General features: G+C 42.0%; 1 protein-coding gene across 2 annotated transcripts in view; it reads left to right on the forward strand.

Moving 5' to 3' along the window:
- The window catches only part of ass1 (argininosuccinate synthase 1), a 96743-nt gene that overhangs the window by 41748 nt on the left and 41331 nt on the right, over nt 1-13664 (forward strand). For both annotated transcript variants that reach the window (XM_033049101.1, XM_033049102.1), the window contains exons 9-10: nt 5141-5231; nt 9208-9292. In XM_033049101.1, coding sequence (XP_032904992.1) covers nt 5141-5231; nt 9208-9292 — 176 coding nt within the window. The remainder of the gene's footprint in view (nt 1-5140; nt 5232-9207; nt 9293-13664) is intronic.

Below are 13664 nucleotides of genomic sequence, written 5' to 3' on the forward strand. Positions count from 1 at the left end.
GGTTCCCTCCACCCGACCCATCTGCCAGCTGCAATGTCTTGTAGGCTTTCTGAGATGCATTGCCGCACTTAGAGTCATAGAGTGATACAGTGTGGAAACAGGTCCTTCGGCCCATCTTGCCCATACCAGCCAACACATCCCAGCTATACTAGCCCCACCTGCCTGTGTTTGGTCCATATCCCTCCAAACTAGTCCTTTCCATGTACCTGTCTAACTGTTTCTTAAACATTGGGATCGTCCCAGCCTCAACTACCTCCCGTGGCAGCTTGTTCCATACACCCACCATCCTTTGTGTAAAAAAGTGACCCCTCAGATTCCTATTACATTTTTACCTTTTACCTTAAACCTATGTCCTCTGGTCCTCGATTCACCCACTCTGGGCAAGAGATTCTGTGCATCTACCTGATCTATTCCTCTCATGATTTTATACACCTCTATAAGAATAAATCTCATCCTCCTGCGCTTCAGGGAATAGACCGTCTAGTCCTTGCAACATCCTCGTAAATCTCCTCTGTGCCCTTTCCAGTTTAACAACATCTTTTCTATAACATGGTGCCCAGAACTGAACACAATACTCGAAATGCGGTCTTGCCAACGTCTTGTCCAACTGCAACATGACCTCCCAACTTCTGTACTATGATGCTTGATTACACCTTGCTTCTAAAAATGGGAACCTTCTTCCATTTGTGACCAATGCAACTTTTGCTTTTCATGAGGAAGAATTTAGCAGCAGTGCAGGGATCTTAAAGGTGCAAGCACTTTTCAATGGCCACCTTGCAAAGTACAATTAAATTAGTAGTATCCTGAATTTAGAACAAGGAGGGGGACCTTGTTCAGATCAAGACTCGAGCTACCACAGAATAAATTAATGTGCGTTTAAACGGTCATAAGTCTAAGTCTTGAGTTCGCATTGTATTGTGCAATATTTTTCTGGTTTATGTATTTCTTTAATTAACCTATTAGTTAAATACCAGCAAAGGAGTTCACTTAAAACTGGACGTAGGTGGTTTTCCCAGATGTCATCATGAATACCGAGGCCGCTGATTATACAGTCAGAATTGTATAGCACGGAAACAGGCCCTTTGGCCCATCTTGATCATGCTGACAAAGTTGGCATATTTGGCTAGTCTCATTGTCTGCTTTTGTCCCATAGACCTCTAAACCCTTCCTATACCTATCTGTCGAGATGTCTTTTAAATGTCGGCAAAAGAAACTTCTAGATCCCAACTGACAAACATCACCTATCCATGTTGGCCAGAGATGCTGCCTGACCAGCTGAGTTACATTGCCCCTGTCACCACTATGTTACAAATTTATGTAAATGTAATTACCATCCTTTCCAAAATTCATTGGTTTCCCAAACAGCACTATTTGTGTCTGTTTACTCTTGGTCTGTTTTGTTTTCCACAACTTGGAACGTAGTTCCTCCAAGTTCATGGGTCTGTGTGCTGGTGATGTGTAGTGTCAAGCATCGCCCTTTTGACTTGCACATCAGAGACAAGAGAACAGTTTTGCTGTATGCAGAACAAAACTCCCCCAGTTTGTGTATTCGGGCGAATCCTCCACTATTTGTAGCGAGAGAAAGACCAGGAAAGTAATGTTTCAAATCGAACCCAATTGTTGTATTTCCTATTGGACGATTATAGCGCAAATAAAGACCTTTTTTAGTAAAAGCAAAAACTGACCTTGCAACACAACTAGTCGTCTTGTTGTGTGAATGAATTGATGACTGCATTCTGCTAATGCATTTTTCTTTAACACCGTTTAGTTTCTCCAGCATTATTGTCCTCCTTCGATTTCTCCAGCATCTGCAGTTCTTTCTTAAACATTTCTTTAACACCTGTTCTTATTTATTTCTATATGGCAAACTGATTGTAGAAATCTGACTTTTTAGACAAATTGGTTCTTGGAGTCAAATTACTGATCACACCTCAGAAAATCTCTGACCAATCGATAAAACACGTGTCCGCATTGTGGAGTCGGGTCGAGAAATCTTTTAAAGATCTCTCTCTCTCTCTCTTTTTAGTTTTAATGAGTTCGACATTATACAATTCCTATTTAGTGTTTAACACCTTTTGCAGCCCAAACACTGCTACTCGTCGCTGAATGGTTCCTCCACTGAGTAAATTAATTGAGCTAACAGTCCAGTGTTGGAGATTAACAGACATGGATTTTGTTAACGATCGCTGCATTATTTTGTCAATCTATAAATATTTTGGATCTCTTTAAATAGAAGCATTTATTTTGAAGGGCAAAGGATATTTTCGATGCAATGCTAATTTGCAAAATAAATTGCTATTCATCTCGTATCACTTTGTTCATCCCTCATTGTTGCGAATGAAAAGGCATTAAAATTTGCTGCCGGTGTTTGATCCAATTTTATAAATGTGGTTCTTCCCATGTAGCCAAGTTGTTTTGTTTTTTTTAAAAACCTCTAGTCCTGCAATGATTGATGCTGCCAGAATCTTAAATAAAGCATTCCATCTACGGACACTGAATCATTCTCTAAATGGCTTGATCCTAAACTCTCCTATCAGTCATACAAATGCCCTTTTTTTTTTAATAAACTGTGGTGGTCAGACATCTGCCAAGGTCATGGAGCTGCAATGGTTTTCATTCAATACCAAATCAACTCAAATTTTATATCAACTGCAGTCTTTGCCGCTTGCTTGACCACCCTCTCTGAGTCTGCTCTGACTCCAGCTGAGCACATGTCAAAGGCCAAGATGAAATCAACTTGAGGGGAATTAAAGGCAGGATTTTTTTTTTCCCTCTCTAACCTCTTAATGTTATCACAATTGTAAATAAATTATTTATTTTATTATTTTAGTAACCTATTGATGTTGTGAATTAATATTTACAGCTTAAGGCAGCTTTTTATTTTTAGATTCACACTGCAAAAAAACAAACCAGGGAAACTTGAAGTTCTCTGAACCAACATTTTCAAGTCATTGATCGTTTTTTTTTCCCTTCAAAGATATTTTAATTTCTCAATGTTTCCAGTGCATGAACGTACAGTTTGGGTAAACCTGGTTCATTTTCGTTGCTGAGGGCAATAGGAGCAATTATTGAACGATTGCAGCAACTGTTTCCATGCCTCCAGGGAAAAAGATGTACCTGTTTTAATTTGCAAAGAACCGTTCTAGATGGAGCAGAATTTGTAGTAGGATCGAGGAATGTAATGCCCTTATTACACTGTGCCTTCTGCAGTTCCTATCTGTATTTCAGCTGCAATGTTGCAGACAAACACAACTCAAATGGCAGAGTTCAACACCGCAATATTATTTATTGTCGTCTCCAATTTAAAATGGATAATAATATTATTTTCACATGTGCCAGAATGTGCATCTGAACCATGGGGGAAACAGACTATTATTACCAGGTAGTAAAGCAGGAATGGATTGAATCAATGAATGTGTGTTTCTGCTCCCCCCCCCCCACCCCCCCCGGCCCCCCTCAAACATCTAATTTTCCTGATCCCCCACCACTATTTTCTGTAGAAATGCATAATTATTTCCTTTAGATTTCCTAGATGTTGGTATAAGGTTAACAACATAGTAAAATTTTGCCAATATTTCTTTTACTAAAATCCGTTGTTGAAACGGAAAGAAAAGCTGTGAGTGTTTTATCTTTTTTCTATTCTTTCTGTGGTTCTATGCCTTTCTCCTTTTCTCTTTCTCGGCCTCATTTTCTGTCCCGAGTCATCTCTTGCAGTTCGCCATCACCATTGGCCTTTGCTTATTTGACTATTTGTGAGGCAACCTGGCGAGTCTGCTTTTTCTGCAGCAAAAAGCTGGAGATTTTATCAGCTCGCATCTTGCCATTCTGTCACACAGCATGTAGGTCATGCCACAGCTTCAGAAGAAATTGTGATGCTTGGAGAATGAATTGAGTAGCTAATGCATTAGTTGCAAGTTTATGCTCTTTTATTTTGCTTCATTAGTTTTACTTTAATTTAGAGATACAGCGTGGAAACAGGCCCTTCAGCCCACCGAGTCCGCACCGACCAGCGATCCCCGCACATTAACAATTTACACTTGCACCAAACCAATTGACCTACATGCACGCCTTTGGAGTGTGGGAGGAAACCAAAGATCTTGGAGAAAACCCACACGGTCATGGGGAGAAGGTACAATCTCCATACAGACAGCACCCGCAGTCGAGATCGAAACCGTGTCTCCGGTGCTGTAAGGCAGCAATTCTATCGCCGTGCCGCCCTTGTATATAACACGTGTTGTCACATGCACTGAGGTACAGTTAAATGCCTTTTGTTAAATGCAGTGTTAACTACCCGTGCTAGTTCTATTTTAAAAACTATGGTGGAGCAGTGGCGCGGCGGTGGAGTTGCTGCCATACAGCGCCAGAGACCTGGGTTCGATCCTGACTATGGGTGCTGTCTGTATGGAGTTATTTTGCGTTCTCCCCGTGACCCGAGTAGGTTTTTTCCAGATGTTCCGATTTCCCACCACACTCCAAAATCTTCCAGGTTTGTAGGCTAATTGGCTGAGTAAAATTGTCCCTAATTTGTAGGATTGAGTTGGTGTGCAGGGATCGTTGGTTGGCGTGGATTCGGTGGGTCACGGGGGCCTGTTTCTGCACCGTATCCCTAAACTAAAATTGATTTTAAGAATGTCATGATAAATGATTAGATTTCTGCTCTAGTATTCACAAAATAATTACTTCAATGTGGTAGAATTTTTCCATTAAAATGCAAAGAAAGTAAATCGCAATATTTTATGGGTTTTATCTAGCTAACTGAGATTTATTGATTTACTTCGTCAATGCTTTGATCCTGGAACCAAAATGTTGAACAAAACAAAATATTTAGTATAAATCAATGAGTGGAATGATATAGTTTTTTTTCTGTTTGAAATTGGCCACCAGAATGTAGTATCACCCACATCGAGAACAGAATTAAAAAAAAATCAGTCTTTTGCGGGGTTGTTGATCGTTGAATAAACTCCAAATGTTTGTGTCGTGTTGGAAAAATAAATACAAGGAGCCAATCTTCCTTTCTCCAAACTAAGTAGCTCCAAATATCAGAGTACAGGGGAGCATTTTTTGGTAGCCTGACAATAAGTATAAATACGCCTTCAAAGTACGCTATCAAAAGTTGTTTTTTTTTTTAATAACATGACAGAACCATGCACCAGATGGTATGCAGACGATGACCATCGACCCAGTGAAGTCTACAAACACCCCTGACAAACTGGAGATTGAATTCAAACACGGTAAGTGTTTTCCTCCTGCCCCCCCTCCCCCACCTCCATTTTAACTTGGTGGGTGGGGTACATAGAGGATGATAAATGTATAAAAGTATTAGAATGGCATAATTTTCCAAACTGCAACAGTCCGTATAGCCAATAGTATCCCAGTTGCTAAAATATTTAACTGACATAAGTTGACTTGCATTGTGTGTCATTCACAACTTTGGACATGACTGCTCACAAGTTTTATTTGTCAATTTACAATTAATTAGAATAGAAATTTGCATTTGTATAGCATTATAATTATTGGACATTGCACTCCAGCTGAGACCTAATCAGTGATTTATGACCATTTGAAGTGACCATAGCTTTTCTATTTTTTTTTTGTGTTTATAAACCCATCTGCGTCATTTCTGTGAATCGGTGAATCTCTGGAACTCTCTGCCACAGAGGGTAGTCGAGGCCAGTTCATTGGCTATATTTAAGAGGGAGTTAGATGTGGCCCTTGTGGCTAAGGGGATCAGAGGGTATGGAGAGAAGGCAGGTACGGGATACTGAGTTGGATGATCAGCCATGATCATATTGAATGGCGGTGCAGGCTCGAAGGGCCGAATGGCCTACTCCTGCACCTAATTTCTATGTTTCTATGTTTCTATTTACCAGCTCCGTAATCTCATCCTAGAAACATACAGTCTGGAACCGAGCTATTTTGATCCATCTTATCCATGCCAACCAAGATGCCCCGTTTTGCCCATGTGTGGCCCATATCCCTCTATACCTTTCCAAGCCATGTCTTTTAAATGTTGTTAATGTACCAGCGTCAAATATTTTCCCCGGCAGCTTAAACCAGATTGCTTTGAACCTAAGCCTCTGTACCTAAATCTTCTTTAAATTTGCATCATATCGTTTATATTACTTTATCCATTAATATAATCATCTTCTTCTTTCTAAGATTGTTCACTTCCCACTTTACTGCCTTAAATTTCATCTGCCATATATAATTTCACCAGTCTGGCCGCATGAAAACCAATATTCATGTTGCACTGTTACATCATTTGCAGATTTTGGAAGAATGCACCATAGCCCATCGTCTGGTCATTAATTTAAAAAAATGAACAGTAGTGTCAGTTCTGTTAGCTGGTGGGCCTCATTGTATACTTAATGGATTTCAATGTTTTACCCAACCTATTATAAAGCTATTCATCAAAAGGCTTTCACCATGTCAGAAGCTCAGCCCTCTCCCATCAACCTGCTGTTACTTCATTGAAAAACGTAATCAAGTTGGGTAAATACCACAAACCCGCATTGGCTGTCATTCATTAATCGAGTGTCATATATAAACAGTAATACCACGGTATCGTGCTGTAGGTACTAGATTTGTCCCTCTGTTTTTGATTTTGACATTTTAGACTCGCTGGTCATAGTAATACAGCAAGGAAACAGACCCTTTGACTCAACTTGTCATGCTAAGCAAGATGCCCAATACAAGCCAGTCCCATTTGCCTACCTAAATCCCTCTTATCCTTCCCTATCCAGGTACTTGTCCGAGTGTCTATTAAATGTTATTGTTGTAACTGTCCAAATTACTTCCTCTGACAGTTTGTTCCATATACCCACCATTTCACTGGAAATAGTTGGCCCTGCAGTCCTTATAAAATTTTTCAATGCCCAAGCATCTGTCAACATCGGCCTTGAATATACCAAACAACCATCTGTGGCATCTAGGGAGAAGAATTAGAATGAGTTTCAACCTTCTGAGTAAACAAACTTCATCTTGAGCTTAAATGACTGTCCCCCTGATCCTACAGCAATATCCTCTGTCTGGCTTCTCGAGCCTGATGAAATGATCTCTCCATCTTCACTCTGTCGGTCCCTATCAGAATCTTTAACCTGTCACTGAGGATAGCCTCTCCTTGTTTTGCATTTCATATATATTTTTGACAAGTCATACTCAATCATTCATAGGATAATCCTTTCGTCCTTGCAATTGGTCCATTTGGGTAAACTGCACTGACCATTCGTGGTGGACAGGATCACCACTCGTAGAGATGTCTTGTAACATAATGAATTATGCCCACTCCTTCCAGGCAATAACTGTAGGTTCTGGTTGTCCCCTATTTTGATTCACAAGTTTGAATAAATATGAATCCAGAGATAGAGAGAGAACAGGCCAAGTCCACACTCACTGTCAGCTGCTCATTTACGCTAATCTAATCCACTTTGTTATCGACTCTCCCCACATTCTACCACTCAATAGGGGCAATTTGCAAAGTCCAATTAACCTACAAACCTGCGCGTATTTGGGACGCAGGGGGCAATCCGGACCACTTGCAGAAAACCCAAGTGCTCACAGCGAGAACCCACAATCTCCACACAGATAGCACCTCTGGTCAGGATCAAAACCTGGTCTCGGGCGTTGTGAGGCGGTGGCTTTAACAGTTGTGCCACTCTGCTGCCCATTGATATAAACAGTTTTAATGTGCCTTTATAACACTAGATCTCCCATGAGTCATCCCTGGATGTTGACATCCATTTCATTGTCCTATCTGGGACACATGGCAATAAAGCTCTCTTGACTCTAGACTCTTGCCCCAATGTTTCCACGCAGGTTTGTGGATTGTAGTCTGGTCATGAGTAGTGTTCCTCCGATACTTGCTAAAGTGCCCGTATTTCCCCCGATGCTATTGCACAAATTTAACAAGAGTTTAATCTTGTCCTCGCTTGTTTTTGCCTGAAGTCGAGTAGCCTGGCCCAGGTGTGAAGCTGCTGCTCCTTGAACACAACAATTTTCTAGTTGTAACATCACTTGCCAGCATATTGATACAGGTTACATGCTTGTAAGTGTTGCGAGCTGCCATATGTTAAGTACACTTAAAACTAATGTTAAGTATACTTAAAAATAAAAACCTCACATTACTTGAATATTATGTGATGGTTTGATTGTTGAAACAAAAATGGAAACCAATCTTGAAAGTGTTACGTTATTAAACTTTCCCTTTAAACACTGCTTTTGATTGTGTTTTTATCTCAGAGTAGCAATGCAGTGCTTTTCCACAGCACTATTATGTTAACATCTTTTGTGTCTGGGAATAGAGGTGCCAAAATCTAATACATTTTAGTGGCTGTCGTAGACTAAGCCCCCCTGCTATAACTATTCATTTAAGAGTTAATTTATTTGAAGTTTTAATCTAATTATTAACTATTTTTCAGACTTAAGTAGCATTATGAACAATAGGATGACTATGTTGGTCCTCGCGAGGATATGTGGAGGACAATGACACCGGCTCAAAAATTTGCCGGGGTTTAGTAATCATTAATGTGGTGCTTACACTTCGTGGAGAAAAGGCTAAAAAGGCTATTTTACTCTGATTGGCAACTGATTGCTGTGCTAAATGCTAATAAGGTAGACAGATGGATGTGAAGGAGATTAGAGACTGGCTTACTGCTTCGCCCTCTTCCACACCCCCAACTGCTTCCTGTTTCATTTATTGCTCATTTCGTGCAGCTATTAAGAAGCCAATGACATCTCCCTTTTTTGTTGTTGCCTGTTTTGGGCAATGATTAATTCATGGGGTTATTCCCCTTGATGGACTACTACAGACATTCACCTTTGTAGGGGCAGGATAATGTGGAGCATGTGTGCATGCCCACTGTGCGCTGTGTGCTCCCCACCATTTATCAGCCTGAAAAAGCCCATTCTACTCGCTCATTTGTCCAGCCTGCATGAGGTACTGGTGGGACAGAAGGTGCTGTGGCGTAGACAATGCTGAAGTGTGAAATTTAATTAGTAAAGGGCCTGGCCATGATTTCACGGCCAAAAAAAAAAAGAAAGGAGTTTTTTTTTTTGTCTCAATACAGCTTCCTCAGCTAGGGCTGACTGAGTTCTTAGTTACTCGGGTATATTCATAGTTCATATATGTCAGCCCTATTTAATGCACCAACCATGAAGATGGAGAACCCATGCCTTAATGCTTTTTTTTTCTCTCTCTCTCTGTTGCAGGTGTTCCGATCAAGGTCACCAACCTTGGTGATAAAACCACTTGCAGCTCAACCCTTGAACTGTTCCAATACGTCAACAAAATTGGGTAGGAGAATTATTAATGTTTTTAATGTTGAATTGCAGAACAAACTTTGTTGCTTGCGAGGGTACACTCCCAAAGGAGGTGTAAACCAGCCCCAAGTGTAAGCCGAGTTTGGTTGGGGGGGGGGGGGTGGGGAGCGATGGTTAAAATACTTAAGTTGCAAGAAATTATCTTGGAAATACGGTTATAAATTTTTCCGCTCCAGTTAAATCCTATTACATGCTTATAAAATCAAACTGTGGTAAGTATAAGGTTCCTTGCAGGTTTCCTATGACTTGAATGAGGATATGCAATCTGAAAATTTAAACATTGCCTGCATCTTACCCAGAGTAATGAAATGAAATAAGCCGGAGTGGGCAAGTTGGGTCGAAGGGCCTGTTTCCACAGTGTATCACTCTAAATATGGGGGTGGAGAGTTTGGTATTTGCATTTAGTTTAATTTATTTATTGTCGTGTGTACAGTGAAAAGGTAATTCTGAGTGGTATCCAGCTCAATCATACTATACAAGGGTATAATAAATCCCCTTCTGGAACTTGGCAATTCTCCGCCTGCTGTTCCAGTGCATCGTGCAACTTCCAATTCTCTGAAAAGTCTAATCTTAACACAAGGAGATATGCTATTGTTATATTTCTCATGTTGAATGAAAACTTTATTGTCACATGTGACAAGTCACAGTGAGATTCTTAGCTTGCATACCCAAGGTATGCAAATATTCCCCACACCCGGTCCCCCTTGGTTCCCCCCCACGCCAAGTCCTCCTTTGTTCCTTCCCCCAGCAGCAGCGTTCTCACTTCCACGTGGTCCGTCCTCGTCCATCGGTCGGTGCCATCATCGATTGCTGCACCGACCTCTCCACTATCGCCACCAGTTCCTCTCCAGCCGCCTCTGTGGCGCTGACCCAGGCCCCAGCTGCGGGCTCCGTCGACCCAGGGGCCGGCCGCAGGCTCCGATCTGCGAGGCTCTGGACTCGGCTTTTCCGCGGTCATGTTAAGGCCCGGTGTCCTGACAGCACCGGATTGATGACGTAGGAGTCTGCCTGGCCCAGTAGGCCAGTGAGATGCCCTAGACTCCTTCCAGCGCTGCTCCTTGCAGCTGTAGTAGGCTGCACTCGAACTGCTTGCACGTCCTGCTTTATGTAGGGCCTACTGCAGCCACCTCTGCCAATACGACTGCCCACAACCACCGCAAAAGCACCATCCATCACCTCCAGCAGCCGCCCCTCCACTTCCATGCGCCGATCGCCATGTTTACGTTTATTACTGTCACGTGTACCCACCGAGGTACAACGAGAAGCATTGTTTTGTGTGTTATTCAATCAGTTCAGATAACACTATACATAGATACAATCGTATCAAACTCGAGCACAATGGATAGAGAAGAGGAAGATAGCATGCAGAATACAGTTCTTCACATTGTAGTGTATCTGTTGCAGAGGAAAAAGTCAAATGTCTGTAGTGGAGAATCGAACACTAGCCTAGCTCGAGGAAAGTCCATCCAGATGCCTGATAACAGAGTGAAAAAGCTGTTCCTGAGTCTAGTGATGCTTCCTGAGCTAATCATGGAACTTAGGTTTTTCCCGAGGGTGCAGGAATTGAATCTGCAGATCATTCACCGCCATTGATGTTCTCCTTCCCCTTCCACTGCTACCAGCTTGGAATTGTCTGCATTCAGCTAAGGTGCAACCTGGGCAGTTAAGGTGTGGGCACAGTGACCACTGTGTGATGGAACATGACACTTAGCAAAGACGACTGTGTCAGCATTGGATGAGCAATTCCGTGTTTGGGAATGGGGGAGTGAGAATTGGATGTATTTTCAGGAGATTTACACATTCTATAGGGGACACTCCCAATATTTCGGGTCCTCTGTTAGTTTTGAATTTCAGCTGTTGAATTATCTAACTAGACATGCCTCCACTGACACCAATTCAGTGGCTTAATTGCTTGCAGATAGACACAAAAAGCTGGAGTAACTCAGCGGGACAGACAGCATCTCTGGAGAGAAGGAATGGGTGACGATTCGAGTTGAGACCCTTCTTCAGACTGGTTAGGGATAAGGGAAACGAGATATAGACGGTGAGGGGATTGTTTGTGTTGGCCCAATAATAACAGCACAGATGGAAGATGTTCCAGCCCCATTTGTACATGAGTCTTGCAAACCCATTACGTTTGGCAGCCACTTGCCACAATTGCAATGGCAAGGTAGCTAGATCCTTGCTTTTCACCCAGATTTTCTTAGTAGCCAGAAATCCACTAGCCCTTTACAAGATATAAAAGGTAGGGGCGCCCAACACTACAGTTCCCTGACTTTCTCAGTACCTAAAGACGACATGAGATGGACTTCTCCAAGGCAATCCCCTAAATCACACACCTGGCCTGGATTCTGAAGCATCGTTGTGTTTTAATTTTGTTTAGTGGCTTGGGAATTTAGCAGGGGAGGGGGAAACGATAGGTTCCTGCAAGGGTTGATGTTGGAAGTTTAGTCAGTTTCATCCAGCCAGTAACATTATCCAGGTAATAATATCACTCAACTGCAAAAAGCATACTAGAAACCTGACCCTGAAAGCTAAATTGGGAACTTCGGTACCCAAAGAGTGTACGTGGTTTAAATTCACCACAAAGGCACCCGAATTTAAAAGATGAAACCACGGAGATTCTTGTGTAAGTTTGATGGAGTAACTCAGCGAGACAGGCAGTATCTCTGGAGAGAAGGAATGGGTGATGTTTCGGAACGATACCCATTTCGGATCTTGACCCGAAATGTCACACATTCCTTCTCTCCAGAGATGCTGCCTGTCCCGCTGAGTTACTCCAGCATTTAGTGTCTATCTTCAGTTTAAACCAGTGTCTCTAATTCCTTCCGACACTTGTGTAAGCTTAATTCCATTCCCCCGAGTTTGGAAATGATGGGGCTGGCCAATGTAAGTTAAGTGGCAATAGGATTTGACAAAATAGGTGAAAGGTTCCTGCTTCTGATAGTTATCTTAAGTGAGGAGATGTGGATGGTTTAGAAGTGAAATTGGGAACTACTGTTTTGAAACAAAACAGGGTAGAGGTCCGAAGAAGGGTTTCGGCCCGAAACGTTGCCTGTTTCCGTCGCTCCATGGATGCTGCTGCGCCCGCTGAGTTTCTCCAGCACTTTTGTCTGCCTTCGATTTTCCAGCATCTGCAGTTCCTTCTTAATCACAGGGTAGTGATAAGCTCTGTAGAGGGATTGAGTAGGCAATGTTTCAATGTTTGGATCTGAAACGTTGCCTGTCCATTCACTGCACAGATGCTGCCTGACTGCCGAGTTGCACCAGCATTTTGTGCTTTTTGCGTAAAAGATTCCAGCATCTGCAGTTCCTTGTATGTCTCGTGATAATCTCTCCTCAGAAAGGCAATGGATGCTGAGTTAATTAAAGGAAAGAAATAGACAGTTTTGTTAGGTCAGGGCATTGATTAAAGTTGAGGTCCACAATGGCTATTATCTCGCTGAATGGTTGGACAGGCCCAGTGGGTTGAAAGGAACAATGGTGAGCCGCAGATAATGCAATTAACAACTATTGCTTTCTTGAGGAGGGGTGAGAGTCAGCCAGAATGCCTGCCCTTAATTATTGCCCTGCTCAAGAGACCATGAGTGTCAACAGTAGGTAGCCACAAAATGCTGGTGTAACTCAGTGGGACAGGCAGCATCTCTGGAGAGAAGGAATGAATGGAGCCCTTCTTCAGACGAGAGTCGTGGGAAAGGGAAACAAGAGATATAGTCAGTAAAGTAGCGAGATGTGGAACAAACCAATGAAAGATATGCAAAAAAGTAACTATGTTAAAGGAAACAGGCCATTGTTAAATCACATGTTGCTTTGGTAGAGAGTTTGGGTTAAAACGTGGTCATAGAGTCGGGAGAGCAGGAGGAATTGCACAGGGAGAGAGGATGTTACAGAACTCGTACGAGAGAAGAGGAGAACTTCTTCAAAAGTAGACACTCCTTGAGGAAATTCTGCAATGGAGCAGACGAAATGTGTAGGAAGGAACTGTAGATTCTGGTTTAACCCGAAGATAGACACAAAATGCTGGAGTAACTCACCGGGACAGGCAGCTTCCCTGGAGAGAAGAAATGGGTGACTCATTCCTTCTCTCCAGTGTCAACAGTAAGGATCCACATGGAGGTTCCTGACAATCAAATAGTTGCCAACACTCAATTTCGGCTTGCACATCCAGGCAAAATGCCAATTGGATTGGAGTCAAAAGTAAAATGTCTCTCAATAAATAAAAGATAATTGAATTGATTTGAATACATTTTATTAGGCAAGTATGTATACATACAAGGAATTTGCCTTGGTGCTTTGCTTGTATGTAATAACATGATATACTGTAGACAATTAAAAATAAAACATAA

Source organism: Amblyraja radiata, chromosome 32, assembly GCF_010909765.2.
Source record: "Amblyraja radiata isolate CabotCenter1 chromosome 32, sAmbRad1.1.pri, whole genome shotgun sequence".
In the NCBI taxonomy this organism is placed as follows: Eukaryota; Metazoa; Chordata; class Chondrichthyes; order Rajiformes; family Rajidae; genus Amblyraja; species Amblyraja radiata.